Source organism: Tympanuchus pallidicinctus, unplaced genomic scaffold (assembly GCF_026119805.1).
Source record: "Tympanuchus pallidicinctus isolate F22 unplaced genomic scaffold, pur_lepc_1.0 scaffold6, whole genome shotgun sequence".
In the NCBI taxonomy this organism is placed as follows: domain Eukaryota; kingdom Metazoa; phylum Chordata; class Aves; order Galliformes; family Phasianidae; genus Tympanuchus; species Tympanuchus pallidicinctus.
The window spans coordinates 1,781,628-1,798,377 of record NW_026294780.1 but is presented as its reverse complement, the minus strand read 5'-3'; the positions used below and the strand labels follow the sequence as shown (position 1 = coordinate 1,798,377).

At 38.7% G+C, this 16,750-nt stretch overlaps 1 protein-coding gene across 3 annotated transcripts in view; it reads left to right on the top strand.

Moving 5' to 3' along the window:
* CLCN4 (chloride voltage-gated channel 4) overlaps nt 1-16,076 on the top strand; it is a 40,630-nt gene extending 24,554 nt beyond the window's left edge. For all 3 annotated transcript variants that reach the window (XM_052664941.1, XM_052664944.1, XM_052664942.1), the window contains exons 6-12: nt 767-973; nt 1,066-1,146; nt 1,680-2,225; nt 4,525-4,711; nt 7,109-7,507; nt 10,192-10,408; nt 11,796-16,076. In XM_052664941.1, coding sequence (XP_052520901.1) covers nt 767-973; nt 1,066-1,146; nt 1,680-2,225; nt 4,525-4,711; nt 7,109-7,507; nt 10,192-10,408; nt 11,796-11,886 — 1,728 coding nt within the window. In that variant the 3' untranslated portion in view covers nt 11,887-16,076. The remainder of the gene's footprint in view (nt 1-766; nt 974-1,065; nt 1,147-1,679; nt 2,226-4,524; nt 4,712-7,108; nt 7,508-10,191; nt 10,409-11,795) is intronic.
* The last annotated feature ends 674 nt before the right edge of the window (nt 16,077-16,750 follow it).

Below are 16,750 nucleotides of genomic sequence, written 5' to 3'. Positions count from 1 at the left end.
GCTCAGTCTTAATTACTTTTTTAAAACCGTAGTCCATAAAGTAGAGATTTGACTTGCAATGACAATACAACTCCTCATTCTTGTTCCCACTGCTAAAGTGGGAGAAGTGCTAAAAGTGGACTGCTGCTAAAAGTGGACATGGCTTTCCAATCCCCACTGTCATTGTTTCTGTGTGGGGAAACACGTGACAGTGACACTCAACTCTAGTCTGTTTCCAGGGCTGGTTTCCAAACTTAAATCCCCGTGCAGTCTCTGTTTAATGCATGTGCACTGTGCTCTGTCCTAGCCACTCACGTGCCAAATTAAGAGAAAATGTGTAAAAATAAGATCTTTTGGGCCTTCTAATTTCATAATACTTGTATGCTTTTACGTCACGGCCATTCCAAATATTTAGAACATTTTATTTCTTGTTTTAATTGGAAATGGCTTGTGATTGTTTATTTGCTTTTTTTCTCTACTTTGTTATAGTTCAGTCGAGTTTAACTCTGATCCTGTAAGCCAAGAAGATATGTAAGAGTTTCATGTTTCTATTGATCTGTATGAGACTCCTTACCAACTCAGGGGAACACCCATAATAACAGTAACTCTTCCCCCCTGTTCAGGTACACTGTGGGATAGCTGCCCTACCTAGGACTTCTTTCCCTCCATCACTGTCTCTTCCCAAGCAATCTGTGATTTTTAACTCCGCTGAGGTTTTAACTCAATTTGCAAATTCAGAGTAGAAAAGGTTTCTTCAGCTCTTCAACATGTTCTTCCTGCTTTCCAGATAAAAACCATCTTGAGTGGGTTCATTATTAGGGGCTACCTGGGAAAGTGGACACTTTTGATTAAAACAGTCACCTTGGTTCTGGTGGTATCTTCAGGCCTCAGTCTTGGGAAAGAAGGGCCCTTAGTCCACGTGGCCTGTTGCTGCGGAAACTTCTTCAGCAGCCTTTTCTCAAAGTACAGCAAGAACGAAGGAAAAAGAAGAGAGGTGAGGTTGGCTCAAATCATCCTTTATTTCCCTTTCCAGATACTCAGTGTTTCAAAGGACTCACGCTTTGTACATTAATGTTTGTTTTGTAGGTTCTTTCAGCTGCAGCAGCTGCAGGAGTTTCTGTTGCCTTTGGGGCTCCAATTGGAGGTGTACTTTTTAGCCTGGAAGAGGTGAGAGCTGGCAATTAATTTGTTTCAATAAATACATATCTTCTTTTGATGCCTTTTTCTAAGATTCATTTTATTTTTCAAATATTTATATGGTTATTCTTCTTGTAAAGCAAAAATAAACTTTGATTGTTAGTAATGAAATTTAGCCAGGTATTTTAGCATAATTCAAATAAAAGAAGGCCACTGTCTTTCTGGAAAAATGTGATTCAGTCTGTAAATGTGTCATTGTGCTGAGCTTTCTATGGCTTTAAGGTAACTGTTGCATGGGCAGACCTATGAAGCATCTGTTTTACTTTCTTTAAATTTAGATTTATTGATTTTTCATCGATTGCTGCTCCACATCCAAACCTCAAAACGCCCTTTCTAATACCTTTGTGAACATGTTCTGGCTGCCATAAGATCTGGTGTTCCTAGTACAGTCAGATGCAAAGTCACAGAAGGAACAAACTACAGCAGCCTACTGTACTCCGATGAATATCTAAAGCCAGCAACCTCTGACACACTCAATGAAGTTTGCTTGTCTCTGATTTTAGGTCAGCTATTACTTTCCCCTGAAAACCCTCTGGAGGTCATTTTTCGCTGCTCTTGTGGCTGCCTTCACACTGAGGTCCATCAATCCTTTTGGAAATAGCCGACTGGTCCTTTTCTACGTGGAGTACCATACCCCCTGGTACATGGCTGAGCTCTTCCCCTTCATTCTTCTTGGCGTCTTCGGTGGCCTCTGGGGGACCCTCTTTATCCGCTGCAACATTGCCTGGTGTAGGAGGCGAAAAACCACCAGGCTTGGGAAATACCCGGTCCTGGAAGTTATTGTGATAACAGCCATCACTGCCATCATCGCCTACCCCAACCCGTACACCCGGAGGAGCACCAGTGAGCTGATCTCAGAGCTCTTCAATGACTGCGGTGCTCTGGAGTCCTCCCAGCTCTGCGACTACATCAATGACCCAAACATGACCCGGCCAGTGGATGACATTCCTGACAGACCTGCTGGCCCTGGAGTCTACACTGCCATGTGGCAGCTCGCCTTGGCTCTGGTGTTTAAAATTGTCATCACAATATTCACTTTCGGCATGAAGGTAAACTGGGGACTGGTGAAGAGCTCACTGTGGCACTTCTCATGTAGTGTGCTGAATGATGCTGTCCATATGTCCCAAGGCACAAATGGGTTGCAGTCAGCAGTTCAAGTCTGTATCACATGGTTTGGGTGCCTCTGACTTACCTTCAGCCATGTGTGGGCCACTGTGATGCCTAGTGCTCCACTGGCCTGCCAAAACCTTTCTCTGCAGGGCACAATTGCAGCAAAGTGACAAGTCCTGCATTTCTGCACCTTTTAGTTAACTCCAGTTTTATTAAGTGAAAAAGATATCTGGAAGAGTATTTAAATTGACTGCTGCAAAGGAGCAAATTCAGCATGATTTCCACTGCAGCTGTCTTTCAGCTCTGTCAGAAATACGGACTGTTTACATTGTTGTTTGTGTTGTTGGATTAATGTCTTAATGTGCCTCAAGCTAACTATGCTCAGGGAAGTAATAATTCTCAGTTTACAGATTTACACGTTTAAAACTTAACTAAGATTTAAAAGTAGGTGAAAACTTCTGTCTTTGAATCTCTTTAAGCACGTTAGCCTGGAAAAAAGAGAGAGTGGGAGGACTGATGGATATATAATTTGATTATTCTAGACTCACAGCTTTTTCTTCCAATCCTTCTGCTCCCCATAAATGGGTGATGAAGGATTCAAGAACAATTTATCCAAGCTTTCAGTACATACAAAGCCGATTGTGGACAGTTCTGCATATCTGAGTGCTGGAGCCTATATAAAAACGTATCTGTCTGTCTACATCTCCCGTTATCTGAGCATGTAACTCCAGATCTGACTGCAGCAGATGATACGAAGTTATTCTGAGAAAACTCAGAATAACTGGAAAACTATGCTCTAGAAGGCCAGTTTCAAAAAAAAAAAAAATTTTTTTTTTGAATTTTGTATTTCTTTCATGTTTTCTCCAGTTGGGCCCCCATTGATGACAAGAACTGAGTGGGGCTCAGGTCAGTCAGAATGGGTGGCTAAGTCCAGCTGATTTCTCGAGCAGGGAGAATGAGTGAGAGTTTAGGAGTGCTTGGATATTAAAGATATCCAAAGAGGATACAGGGGAAGGACTTGAAAAGAGATGCCCTTCACTACAGACTGTGATTTGTGCTGGTGCTGGTAGCCAGTTTTTGCTAAACTTGGTTATTATCTAAAGCTTCTGATTTTGGCTCTTTGTTTGGCATGTAATTCTTAATTTTGATATATTTAAAAATTGTTAGTAGCAACTGATAGTTTCAACTCTTCTGAAAAAGAACAGATAAAATTGCCATATCCAGCAAATTTAGAAGGCTCAATTTGACTGTATCAGGAAAACTAACAGTACATTGGGGATGAGATAGCTCCAGCATCTGGACAAAGATTGTTAGTTTAGCTCTCTAAGAAGCTCAAGGTATAATTTCAGAATTATGTAAAAACATCATAGAAAAATCTTTCTTTAAAAACCTCAAACTTGATGCTTGTGGGCTCTTTGCAATCATTCTGTGTTGCCTTCTCCACCAGGAAATTTGTCTCCAATTTGACATCTGAGAAAAAGTTCACTCAGATGAAGAAAAATGGCCTGTTGTTTTTGTGGTAGTTTGTGTGTTTGCTTTTTTTTGTTTGTTTGTTTGGTTTGGTTTCAATACTGTTTTTTTTTAGTGATCTGTGACTTTGATGTTTAGCAGACAAAAAGGAAATGATTCATAAATCTTCCAGGAAAATACATAGCAATCTGAGTTGAAGAAATATCTGCTTCTGAGCACTCGGCCTCCTATCCTTAAATTTTTATTCTGTTTGACATTTAATTTAAAATCTGGTTTGATTTAGCCTGAAGGACTAGTAACAAAGCTGTAAAATACTTCACGTGATAGAGACTGAACTCAAGACATGATTTTCAGTTAAGCTTATTCTTGAGCCCTTGACACAGCCATCGGTAGCTCCTGATGAGGAAGCAATAAATGAAAAACCAGGAATATCTTTACTTTAAAATCAGACTATGACTCAAAACCACCATTTAACTGTCAAATTCAGTGTGATGCTGCAGGAAGAGTTCCAAATGGCTTCTAAAATGCCTTTGAATTATATAAAGCTATTAATATATTCATGCAGCCATGCAAAGTCACTGTATAAACCTATGGGAAAACATAAGGAACATCACTATAAGCTGCCAAAAAAACTATGACCTGATCTAGCTTTTAATAATGGAAATGGGTTTTCTTATTGCCAAGAATAAATAATTAATTGCTTGACGTATAATTTCATTACTGATCATTTTTTTGCCGGTGCTCTCATGCTTCTGTATTTTATTCAAGATTCCTTCAGGCCTTTTCATTCCCAGTATGGCTGTTGGAGCCATGGCTGGCAGGATGGTTGGAATTGGAGTGGAGCAGTTGGCCTATCACCATCATGACTGGATCATCTTCAGGAACTGGTGCAGACCTGGGGCAGACTGCGTCACGCCAGGACTTTATGCTATGGTGGGAGCGGCTGCTTGCTTGGGTACAGTACATGCTGATCATTGCTCATGGGTAACACCACTACTTGGGAACCTACAAATTGCTTAAGTGGGTATTGTGTCTGTGTTAGGTTTCATGCTGGTGTTTCTGAATGGAATAATGTGACGGGCTGAAGCATGGGAAGCTTCTTCAAAGAGTCTCCCCAGTGGTTTACAAGAGAGAAGGCAACAAGAGTTCTCTACACATGTAGACAAGTCAACAAGAGAGACTTGCAGTCACCAGTGCCTACTCTTTGTGATCTACCAATAGTGCACAAATGAGGAAAATAAAAAAGTTAGGCTACGGATTTCCAAGGAGGAGTGATGGTGGTAATTTATGCTGGTTGCTTGCTTTTTCCCGTAGATATAATGAAATCCACTGTAGCTGGAGTAAAGCTACTTCTTGTTTAGGTTGTGTTCCCTCTCCAGTGAGGGGAATAAAATTCTCAGGTCTGGCCAAATCTTAAGCTACATAGAAGTAAAAACTTGGGGTATTATTATGGCTGTGTGTCAAAATCTGATCAACTGAGTTATCTTTTTGTTTTCACTTTGGCTGTAGGCCAACATCTGATTACATCAAATTGCTAGGATTCGTTGGATTTTACAGGAATGACCTGTTAACTAGTAACGCTAGGTCACTGAACCATACCTCGCATATTAAATTTCTAGTCATAAATTTAACAGGAATGTTGAAGAATACCATCTGAATGCATTTTTGTCCTATCATGACTTTCTCTTTCAGTATGTGCATGTTTTACCTCCTTTTGTTATCATCATTGATAGAATCATAAGATGATGAAATAACAGTGGGAAAGATACACTCAGGGAAGAGCTGGAGACATTTCAGTTTCAGAGTGTACTGTTAAAGAAATAGGATTGTTTGTGTGATCATTTACTGGGGAACTGAAGGTGGGATTTGCTTGTCTAAATTTACAGTCTGTAATGTAGACACTGACACCTGAGATGCATTGATACCCTTCACAGTCCATACATTAAAAATGAAATACTGCAAAGTTCAGTCTCATCTGGCAAAAGACATCAGGCAAATTTATCCTTGATGGTGACTGTTCTCTCCAGAGGCTATAAAAGCAATCTGGATGACTGCTATAATGCAGACATGTAACAACAGCTAGGATGAATCTTAGTCTCAGCAAGCAGAAAGCACTTTCTCTTATCCATAAATGATCTTAATGTTCACAAAATAAATAACACGAATTTTGCTGTGGTATTCCAGTTGATCCTCTGGCCAACAGTCACTTCCTCTTTAAAAAGTTCAAATCAAGGTGCAGTGCTTTTAGCAGTATGTTGAAACACACAATGGCATGGTCAGCACTTGTTCTTAAGGCCAATGTTCTGTCTTGCTTAGGGAAAGGCTGTAAGAAACAAAGGAAGTATTAAATGATCCTTAGAGTGGTATCTCCTCTCAACTTCTCAGACTCGGTCATTAAGACATTCCTGAGACGAAAGTTATATCCAGATTGTCGTGTTAAATAATCAAAAACTTAATTTTCGTGTATGTTGTAGAATAAAAACATTGTTAAATGACCTGTTTGCTGATTCCTCTCATCCAAAATGATGTTGCATTGTGAGGACTAAAAATAGCGGATTTATTACGTTTACCTTTTGAACAGAGGCAAAGAAATGTTACCTAATAATTCAGTAATACATACACACTTGTCTGCAGATATATGATTATATTTATCCTTTAATGTAAACTGAAAGAGTAAGAAGTTTGCTTATAAAATGAAAAGACTGAATTGAAAAATATAACTATAACTATACTCAGGCATGTAGAGCTGCATGCCTAAATGGGCTGAAACCAAGTTGTCTCAGTTCAAACTGTGTATTAAACTAATGTAATGTAGCTTGCAGAGGCCCTAAACTGTCCATACCTCAAATTTTGTAACTGTGACACACTTGAAGGTAATGCTTAGATTTCTTTTCAGTATGAATGCTATAGGTAACCCAATGTGAAGGCCAGCTGTCAAAGCTCCCAGAGCTGTAATACTGCCTGTCTTAGCCATGGAACTTTGCTAATTCTTGGAGTTATTTTAGAAAGTCAACAGAAGGATTCAGTGTTAGTTTCCCAAGTATCCAGCAGAGCTGAAGTTTTTGCATGCCTTCTGGATTGATAGCTCAGTCTTGTTGCATAAATTCTTTGTTTTTCAAAGTTTACATCTTTGGCTTGAGCAACTTTGCTCCATCTTTTTGATGAAAATTGCAGCAGATGAAAAATATCTTTCTTCAGTTAAATAAGCCCCCAAATACTTCACAAAGTATGCGGGCAAAGTATTCAGCATGAATAATTTTGTAACTTTTAAACTGCAAGATGCAAAAAAATAAATGAGTTGCTTAGTAGGTATACTTATGGAGAACTGAGTGACTGCTTTCTTTGTTGCCAGGTGGTGTTACTCGAATGACGGTCTCTTTGGTGGTGATTATGTTTGAGCTAACTGGAGGCTTGGAGTATATTGTACCTCTTATGGCTGCAGCTGTCACAAGCAAGTGGGTGGCAGATGCCTTTGGGAAAGAAGGGATCTATGAAGCTCACATCCATCTCAACGGTTACCCGTTTCTAGATGTGAAGGATGAATTCACCCACCGAACTCTGGCAACAGACGTCATGAGACCAAGACGTGGTGAAGCTCCTCTTTCTGTTCTGACACAGGACAGCATGACTGTGGAGGATGTTGAGACATTAATTAAGGAGACTGACTACAATGGCTTCCCAGTTGTGGTCTCAAAAGACTCGGAGAGACTTATTGGATTTGCACAAAGACGAGAGCTCATTCTTGCAATAAGTGAGTAGAGAGTATCAGTATACGTGTAAATTTGATTTTGGTAACGTGGGATGTTAACTGTGTTATTCACAATTTTCTGTTAAGTGGAAGTGTCTGAAAAGCAGTCAGGCTCACAACTATATGTCTTCCTTCACAACATTATGCCACTCAGAATGCATCCTCAGTTTGAACTAGCCACCATACAATGACATGTCACATATATAGAGATAAATGCACTTCAACTAAGAAGCCTCAGCTTTCTCTTGCTTGACAAATTGTGCATCTGCAGTGTGGTGGCTGAGGGAATACACTGGAGAAGTACTTCGATTCCCTCACACAACTGATCTCTTAGATGAAGGCGATAACTATTGAATCCTGCATAAAATCCTGGCTCACATACAGCTCTCTGCCTCATGATCTACTTCCGCACCATTTCTTCCTTACAACTGTGGAGCACTAAGCAATCTCTAGAATGCTTAGTGCTGGTCCTTGTAAAGTGAATAGCAATACCTCTTCTCATTGCTCCAAAGCACTTCCAGGAGGATTGCATCCCTCTGTACCTCCTTGTTGAGCAGGTAGGTAAGTCAGGCGAACTTAAGTCGTCAGTCACACTCTGAGAATATACGTGTCCACCTCAGATGACTTCTTTACAGTACTTGACTCCGTAAAACTCTTTTTACATTTGGCCAGCTTCTGTACAAAAGACTGAGTCTTGGACACAAGCCAGGTGGCCTCTATAATGTGCCTGCCCCAGTGCGGAGTTGGAAGAGCAACATAGTTCACATAGGCTGCAAACTCCTGAATTTGAGAGGCCATTTCACATTTGGGAGAATTAATCCACACTCTAAGACAAAAGCCTTCTGCACAGATTACTTTATAAAGTCATTATCATCCATTTGTCTTGCTCCTTTTGCTAATCTGTATCTGTTTTTCTTACCCACTGATTGCAAAAATTGTCTGTTCATCTGTTTCACCTTTAATCTAAATTCTCCAACCAGTGAGACTGCACACAAAGTCCACCATTTTTATGATACCACTGAATTTGCTCAAAAGTACTATATCATTCAAATTTCTCTAGAGAGATGTTTATCTTTCAGGAGTGAAGTCATGGCTTTGGTTAATCACTGTTGTCCAGAGTCATTGCTGCCTTGGGAACAGCAAAGTGGTAACTAAAGTACTTGTGCCTGTTGTTTTGGGTGCATGTTCAGGAAGGAAATACCTAGCTGTCAAGGGTTTTTATCAAAAGGTGGGAGTTAATTTTGATTAATGTTACCTCTTACCACAGATCATATATCAAAGAACTATGCAGCATGTTCACACTTGAAATTAGATGTATGAATCAAAACAAGATGAGACAAAGTTAGCATCATTCCTATAAATTGCAATAAGGCTTGTAATATGTGGGGTGAGAAGGTTGAGAATCATATAATATAGTGATATTAGGGTTGAGCCAAAACTGCTCCAGTTGCAGAAATATTACAAGACAAAGATCGTTAAAAGGAAAAAAATGCAGCTGGAACATGTTGGAAACCATTACTGTCTACACATTACAAGTCACAGAAGCAGATTTCTGCACTTTGATTGATGGAAATGACCTCCAAGAATATATACATATGCTTTGAGTATGTCTGATTTGCTGTACCTCTCAAGAACAGAAGCAACTTCTATTAATCAAAGATAATAATTCCTACCATTTCCAAGAATTTCTACAGAGAAGAAAAAAAAAAAAGAGGAAAAGAAGAAAACTTTAACCCTCTGAGCCAAATACAAGATACACTAGTTCTGAGGAGAGAGAAGTTGCTTATTCTTTGGAAATCCATCTCAAATATTGTAACCTGTAATGATGAATAAAAATAAGGTAAACACTACCAAGAAAATAAGTCACTTCAGTGCTAAGAATTCTTGTAAAGTCATACTGTAAAGCACAAGGTTCATATTGATCATGTAAATTCCTAATGTAGTGTAAAGTTCATAGTTTGATCAGAGTACGTATTGAAGCTTTTGACTTTTTGAAAAGGTTCAAATACTTGTTGAAAAAAATGTATCAGACTGATTTCCTTCTTATGCTATTTTCCATTAAGCAGGAGGCTTGTTTTTTCTGCCCTTTTAAAATTCGGGTATATAAACTCTACTTGAGGAATTAAGTGCAAAACTACATAGTTCACCCTGGATCCCAGAGTTGTGCCGGTACAGAATAACACACATACATCTCCTAGGTCACTGGGATGTGAATGAGTCTTTTGCTGCTTTTTTACAACACCCAGATTTTCTCAGCTCCACTCAGAAATCGGGTAGCAAGTTTACAGCTCCAAAATGACTGGAATTCCTCTCCTTCAGGCATGCAATAGAAGTTTCTGTTGTGATTCTCACAATGGAGAAAACTATATATCATCTTCTGAATTTGACAGAGATTGGATTAGTGATATTAATGAATGTAATGAGCCACATTTTTATTTAGGAAAGTATTATCTCAAACAAGAAGTATATATGTCTAAAAATATCATTTGCTTCAGATATATCAAGGAAACAATATCTCAAGGAAATTCGAGTTTTTTCCTTGACTTCAACTCCCAGTACCTCAGAACATTTAAGACAGAAGTCTGCTCCTACCACTGCTTTCCAAAGAGGGATATATTTTTTGTTCTTGTAATTAAGCCTGTTTTCAAGCCTGACTCACCCTCTCCCTCTATCTTCCTGTTGCACAGAGAATGCACGACAGCGTCAAGATGGGGTGGTGAGCAACTCCATTGTGTATTTCACTGAAGATCCTCCAGAACTGCCACCCAACAGTCCCCATCCTCTGAAGCTGCGGCGTATTCTCAACCTGAGCCCTTTCACTGTCACTGACCACACACCGATGGAGACTGTGGTAGATATCTTCCGGAAACTTGGACTCCGACAGTGTCTTGTCACTCGCAGTGGGTGAGTAGAAACTGGATGCTTCAAGAATCTCAGGAGATTTTCATTAGCATTAATAAAAACACTCCTTTTCCCATTTAAAGCCGACTATAGACAATAACTAATTCATCAGCACCTCTGAGACACTCAGATGAATGATTTTATTCTATTCTGTGGATGCAAAAACTAAGAGAAGTTCATCTGGTATCCCTCCAGGGAAGAAAAAAAATCAGACTCACAACCAAAATGGCCTTTAGCAGGTGTTCACACCATTCTCCCAAATCCTTTGTGTATTGTCCTTTAGATAGGGTAAAGATAGACAAATACATGGGAAGTTGTTTTGACTCCCACTATAGTTTCATATTCAACAAAGGCAAATCCGGCAAGTAGTATTGTTTGCAAATGATGTGTCTTTTCTCAGACATCCAGCCAGATTAGATGCTTATGAAGAAATAAAAGATCATGAAAACTACTGAAGAAGCGTGAGCAAACATGAAATTAGAAGAATAAAAAGCTGTACAGTGTGCACTAAAAAAAACATCCCATGGATCCAGTGGGATTTCAGTTACTGTAGGAGCACTGTTCAGCACATGATCGGGTGATAAGAAGAAACTTTATGGCAAGATTGCAAAAAGAGAGCTATTGATTTCAAATGTGGAAGATTAAAATCGAATCTTCTGCAAAAACATTTCCTGTTATTTAAATATATGGCATATAATCTGTCAACGCATTGTGCTCAACAATAAAAATATGAGGACCATTAATTAGGTCTTGATTTGAGGCACTCAGATTTGGAAATTTTGATCTCGATTTCTAGGGCTTTCATCAGACTAAATGTGGAATAATTCTATCAATGACAGTTTCAAAATTCAGTGCCTCATTGCCTTCAAGGATTGAAAATAAAAACCCTGGAACATTGAGTGTTAGGAAATTTTTTACACTTGGGGTCAGATACTCAATAGGCCTCGTATTTCTTACAGTTCATTAAGGTCACATAAACGAGAAATTATCAAGCAAATTTAAAGTCATTATGATGTCATACAGTGAGAATTTCATAAAGTCCATACTTTAGTATAGTTTATGTACTATAAACTCCATGTATGTCCTACATAGGTCACTGGTGTCTTGGTTTTGTGCTGCTGATGCAAGGAAATACATTACTTTGTCATATGAAGCGCCAGTCATTGTAGCTCCTCACTGAATCATGCTTTCCAACAAAAGGAGATATTTTAGTTAACAATCACAGTTGAGGTAGCAAAAATACATGAAGTATGAATGTTTTTTTATAAAAGATAATCATTGGAAAATGGAGAGTATGGACAGCACTAACAAAATGTCTCTGCAGCTGAATAGGAAAACATGGATGATATATGAGATGATCGTTGACCTTTCCTTTCCTTTTCTTCTCTAGGAGGCTGCTGGGTATCATAACTAAAAAGGATGTATTACGACATATGGCTCAAATGGCAAACCAGGACCCTGAATCCATCATGTTCAACTAGAATGTTAAAGGAATAAGAAAGTAATCCCAAAGGAATCCTTTCTAGATTAACACAGAGGTGTTCAATGTTTCTTTTTATTTCAAAGGAAAATGTAATGTGAATGAGGAATGGTCTAATAGGTCTCTGACAGAGGGCATGCATGCAGGATGGCACTTATTTAATGAGGAAGGCAGTTTAGAAGCTCTGAGCAGCTGCAGACATCAAGCTGTGTTTTCTTAATGAGTTTCCTAACAGCTCAATTGGTGCACTGGTGGGTGTAAGTGATGTGGTGCTGAGAGACAAAGAGCCAGGAGCACGAGAGGGATGCATCAACATTCACAGGAACTCAGGAGGCAGGTGTGAAGACTAGCAGACACTGTTTTTGTATAAACTGTTAACAAAGATTTGTGTTCCAAACTAGAGAGTGTGTACGAGCAACGTCAGTTGTTTTTATTACTGAAACCATGGCTATTTATTTGCTATTGATTAATACCATTTTCATGAGGAAAAAAGAAAGTCATATTTTAAAGTCCAACATTTTGTCACCTTCACTTATTTTTGTAAAAGTTAAGTAAATTCAGGAGTGAAATTAAAGGAGCAAGAGCACATTTCAATTCACTTTAAAATATAGCGGCTGCTGCTCCCCTCTTTAGTCCTTTGAATTTTACAATTTATATACCTATACAGTTTATAAGTATACAGTTCAATATTTCTGTCAATCAGCTTTTCTTTATTAATGTGAAAATGTGACTTATTTCTAAGAAGCATGAGGAAAAACTTCTTTACTGTGAGGGTGATGGAGCACTGGCACAGCTTGCTCAGAAAGGCTGTGAAGTCTCCTTTCTTTGAAGATATTCAAAACCCACCTTGGATGTGATCTTGTGCAATGTGCTTGAGCAGGGGGATTGGAATAGGTGACCTTTGAGGTCCCTCCCAACCTCAACCATTGTGTGTGTGTGATTTCCTATTTCTCTATGCAATTTTGGGTACAGATACTGTAATACTTAGTATTATGTGGTTTGCTGTGACAGTAGAAAAAAGCATGAAAGCAAGCGAAGGAATTTTAAAAGACACAAAAGGGAGAATGGTATCCAGCTCTAATCAGTGCTGGTGACAAGAGATTGAATACTTCACCTGTCACTTCTTGCGTAAAGGGAAATTGTCATTTTTCACAGAATTTGGAAATTCTGCATTGATTCCTGATTCTCCTCTTAGTTCCTTTCCTTCACTGGCTTTTCTTGACGCTTGTCTGCACCTGCCAAGAGATTGCTTTAGTTAATTTAACAACCACAGACATTTATTCTGTAGCATATTTGTTCTTTATGCTGCATCTGCCAGTCATGGGACTGCAGAATCCCTCCCCACTGCATTGTGGAAGGGATAAGGGATCAAATGGACTGAGGATGTAGCCAACAATAGAAAGGCTTTAATTGTTTATGTGTTTGTAGCAAGAAAACATGATTTAACACCCCCACATAGGGACATCCAAGCCACTCAGGTAAAAATGTTACATTTTCTTAAACCTTTGCTCTAGTCCTGTATGAGATACATGGGGTCAACATTTTCTGTGTTAACACACTAGCACTTTAGTCATTACTGATTTCAGTAATAGACAACCAAATTCTACTCTCAGTTACACCTAATCCATGCTGCCCAGCGTTTGGTTTGTAAGCTTGAAGATAATGAGTGGATGGTTATTTAGATGCTCTGAATCTCCATCAGGAGGGCCTTCTGACTGCTCAAATCTCTGAACAAACCATTAATTTAGGCAGTTATAACCTCTACTATTTTTGCTTAAAATTATACAGATAACAGAAGCTCGAGTCTACTGCACCCAAAAGGTTTTCAAGGACAGAGATGAGAAAATTACGCCAGAAGAACCAGACAAAAGCCATACTATTGAGCCAACTTGAAGGCATGATCACTGTGTCCCTGAATTGAGACAACTAGCCAGGTGCACCCTAAGTTAGATGCCCAAAATTACAAATTCCTACTCTTATCTGCAGAGACCCTGCTTCCTTCTGGCAGGTGTCCTGCTGCATTCAGATAAAATAAAGTATGGCTCAAATTGTTTAAGAGAAAGAAAGGGACAGTTTTAATTTGCCAAGTACAGCATTTAACAATAGTGTTTGCAACAGACTTGACATAAATACATGTAGCTCTGACCAAATCCCATAAATAGTGAAGTGTGTATTCTTTTTGTTAACTGAACATCTGCAGCATGATGTATTATTAAAGGCATATTGTTAAACGTAAACCATGGGACTGAGTAACCCTTCTGAAAATAGGAAACGCAACATAGTGTTGCTGTTTCTTTTGTTTTGCTACGAAGCAATCATCAATGAAACTCATAAAAAAGCAACCAAGTTAACCACAAATCTCATGAAAACTGGATTGCATCATCTGTAGAGGGATTTTAAAATTCATTTTAAAAATCAGTGATTTCCCCAAACTAAACCCAAATGTAAGGTTCTGCTCCAAATTACTAGAATCTAAATAGACTAACTTCTGGGGGCAACTTTTTTTCTGCAATTAAAACTGAAAGACTGGGTTTTACTTTTCACTTTTACGGCTCCTAACATTAACATATGCTTGATGAACACTTTCTCCATCTCCTTTTATGTTTATATGGGAAGTAAGTATGCAGACTCTCCCCACTTGAACACTGCTAAATACCTCTTTTGCTCATAAGACAAGAGAAATAAGTTCACTTATTTGCTATTTGAAACCAAACTCTGCTTCACATATGTCAAGGAAAAAAAGGAGGTCTTAAAGACTTCCGTGTTATCCAAGCAGATTTCAATCCATGCTCCATTAGCATTTATTCCACAGCAGAGCTAACTCTGAAGAGCATTCACTAGCAAGTATTTACTAAGAACGAGGATACATCAATGCTGAAAAAAAATTGTTTCTTGAAAGAAAGATTTTGAGTCAGGTAAGATTAAACTGGTCACGAATACAAACTCATTTAGGTATAGATAACCCAAGTCTATCTGTTTAAACTCAGCCCATAGCCCATGGCTATGTACAGGCCAATTCTCAATGATACCCACAGGCCTGATCCACTAAAATGAACAGCCCTGTGATGTTTTCTCAGCTCATCTTACTGGGCTGTATATGAGTAGCCTTAAGAACAAGTTCCATAAAACCATCATGATGGTTTGTAAGAAACACCAACAGAAAGAACTGCGGCTTTGACTCTACGACCACCACTCAAACAGAAGACAGGGAAACAGGGTTCAGAAACAGCATAGCAATAGCTAACTTCAGCTGCTTGGTATTATCAAGGCTGAGTTAAGGCTAGAAAGGCAAGAAGACTTTGAAACAGGAGAGGCTTTGCTCATCAGAAAACTTCCAGAGATGGTATTTGGCTGTACCTCCTGTTGAATTTCCTCCATGATACAGTTTTCATTGCTCATATAACTTGAGTGGCTGAATGATGAACATTCCTAATAGAAATTAATTACATGGTTTTCTCAAGAAAGAAAGAAAGGAAAGAAAGGAAAGAAAGGAAGAAAGAAATAAAAAAACAGTTCTAATGTAATAATCTTAGGTAATCTCCCATAACAAACCCACTATTATTTACCATTTTCCATCTGTTTTCTCAAATGCGTCTCAGAAGTCACTGTAGACCCCAAGAGGTACAGACCTCAGCCTTAAGTGTTTGAATTGATACAATTCAAAATAATAGTCACATAGCCTGATGAATCTGAAACTTATACATATTAGTGCACAGCGCTTTGTTTGTGCAGCTTGTGAAATCCTCACGTTCAAACAGTTGGACTTTGATAATGTCAAACTAAACAAGAGAGCAAAAACCTTTGAATGATGCAAATTCAGTGCTGTACCTTTGTTTTGCATGAACTGCGTTCAGTTATATTCAGCTTCTGATGTGTACGTGAAGCAACCTGTACCAGAAGGTTCACTATTATAATGCAGGACGTGGATGGCTTTGGCCATATCCTTTGGCTGTCACAGTGACACTAATTATTTAATTCTTATGCTTTGATGAAGCGGAAAAAGAATGTTTAAGAATTACAGAGGACACATGGATTCCGTGTTGGAATGACAATACAGTTATGAATATTGTTTCGTTGTTGTATTTTTTTTTCTTTCATTATGGTAGAAAACAGCATATATGTTGCACCTTATCAAAAACAATGTTTGGAATCTATTTTTTAAATAAAACTGATGACTTACAGAACTGGGAATGTTGCTTGAATGCATTAATAATTGGAGAATTGTACATCTTAATGGCTCTGTACAATTTTCATGTTTTTCTTTCCCACCTGTAAAAATAAGTCTGATGAATCATGTAGGATATCTACTTCAGTTGGGTTGCCTAGAGTGAAGTTGAGAGTTAGGAAGCCCATATTTATTAGCATGAAACCTCCCTTAAAACTTAGTCAGATGAAAACTTTTGTGTAGTAGCAAAGAGTACAAGATTTATCTAATTAACATACTAACAAATAGACACATACAAGCACACAGAAAGGCACTATGGCTTCACGTAAATGAGACAATGATAAATAGTTTATCCCAAAAAGCATTCAAGATTTCAAGACATGCTCCATGGAACAAATTTGCTAAGACTGACATTTCACCAATATCCTCATTTAAGATAAATTACTTACTTTAGAAGCTGTGCTGGATTAGCAGGGCCCACATCTTGTTCCATGGATTGCAGTAGCCCTAACATAGCCCAAGAAGCCCACACCAAAAAGCTGGGAGGCAATAGGCTTGCAGCAACTTAAACAAGCAGTAATAGTTCCTTTAGTCTGTAGTTGGTCATGAGGGACTGAGCTTTAGACCTGCCTGTCATCACTTCTGATGGCAGAGCCAGGAAATAGAAGAGAAAATGTTGAGAGGAAGGCAGTGCTGCCCT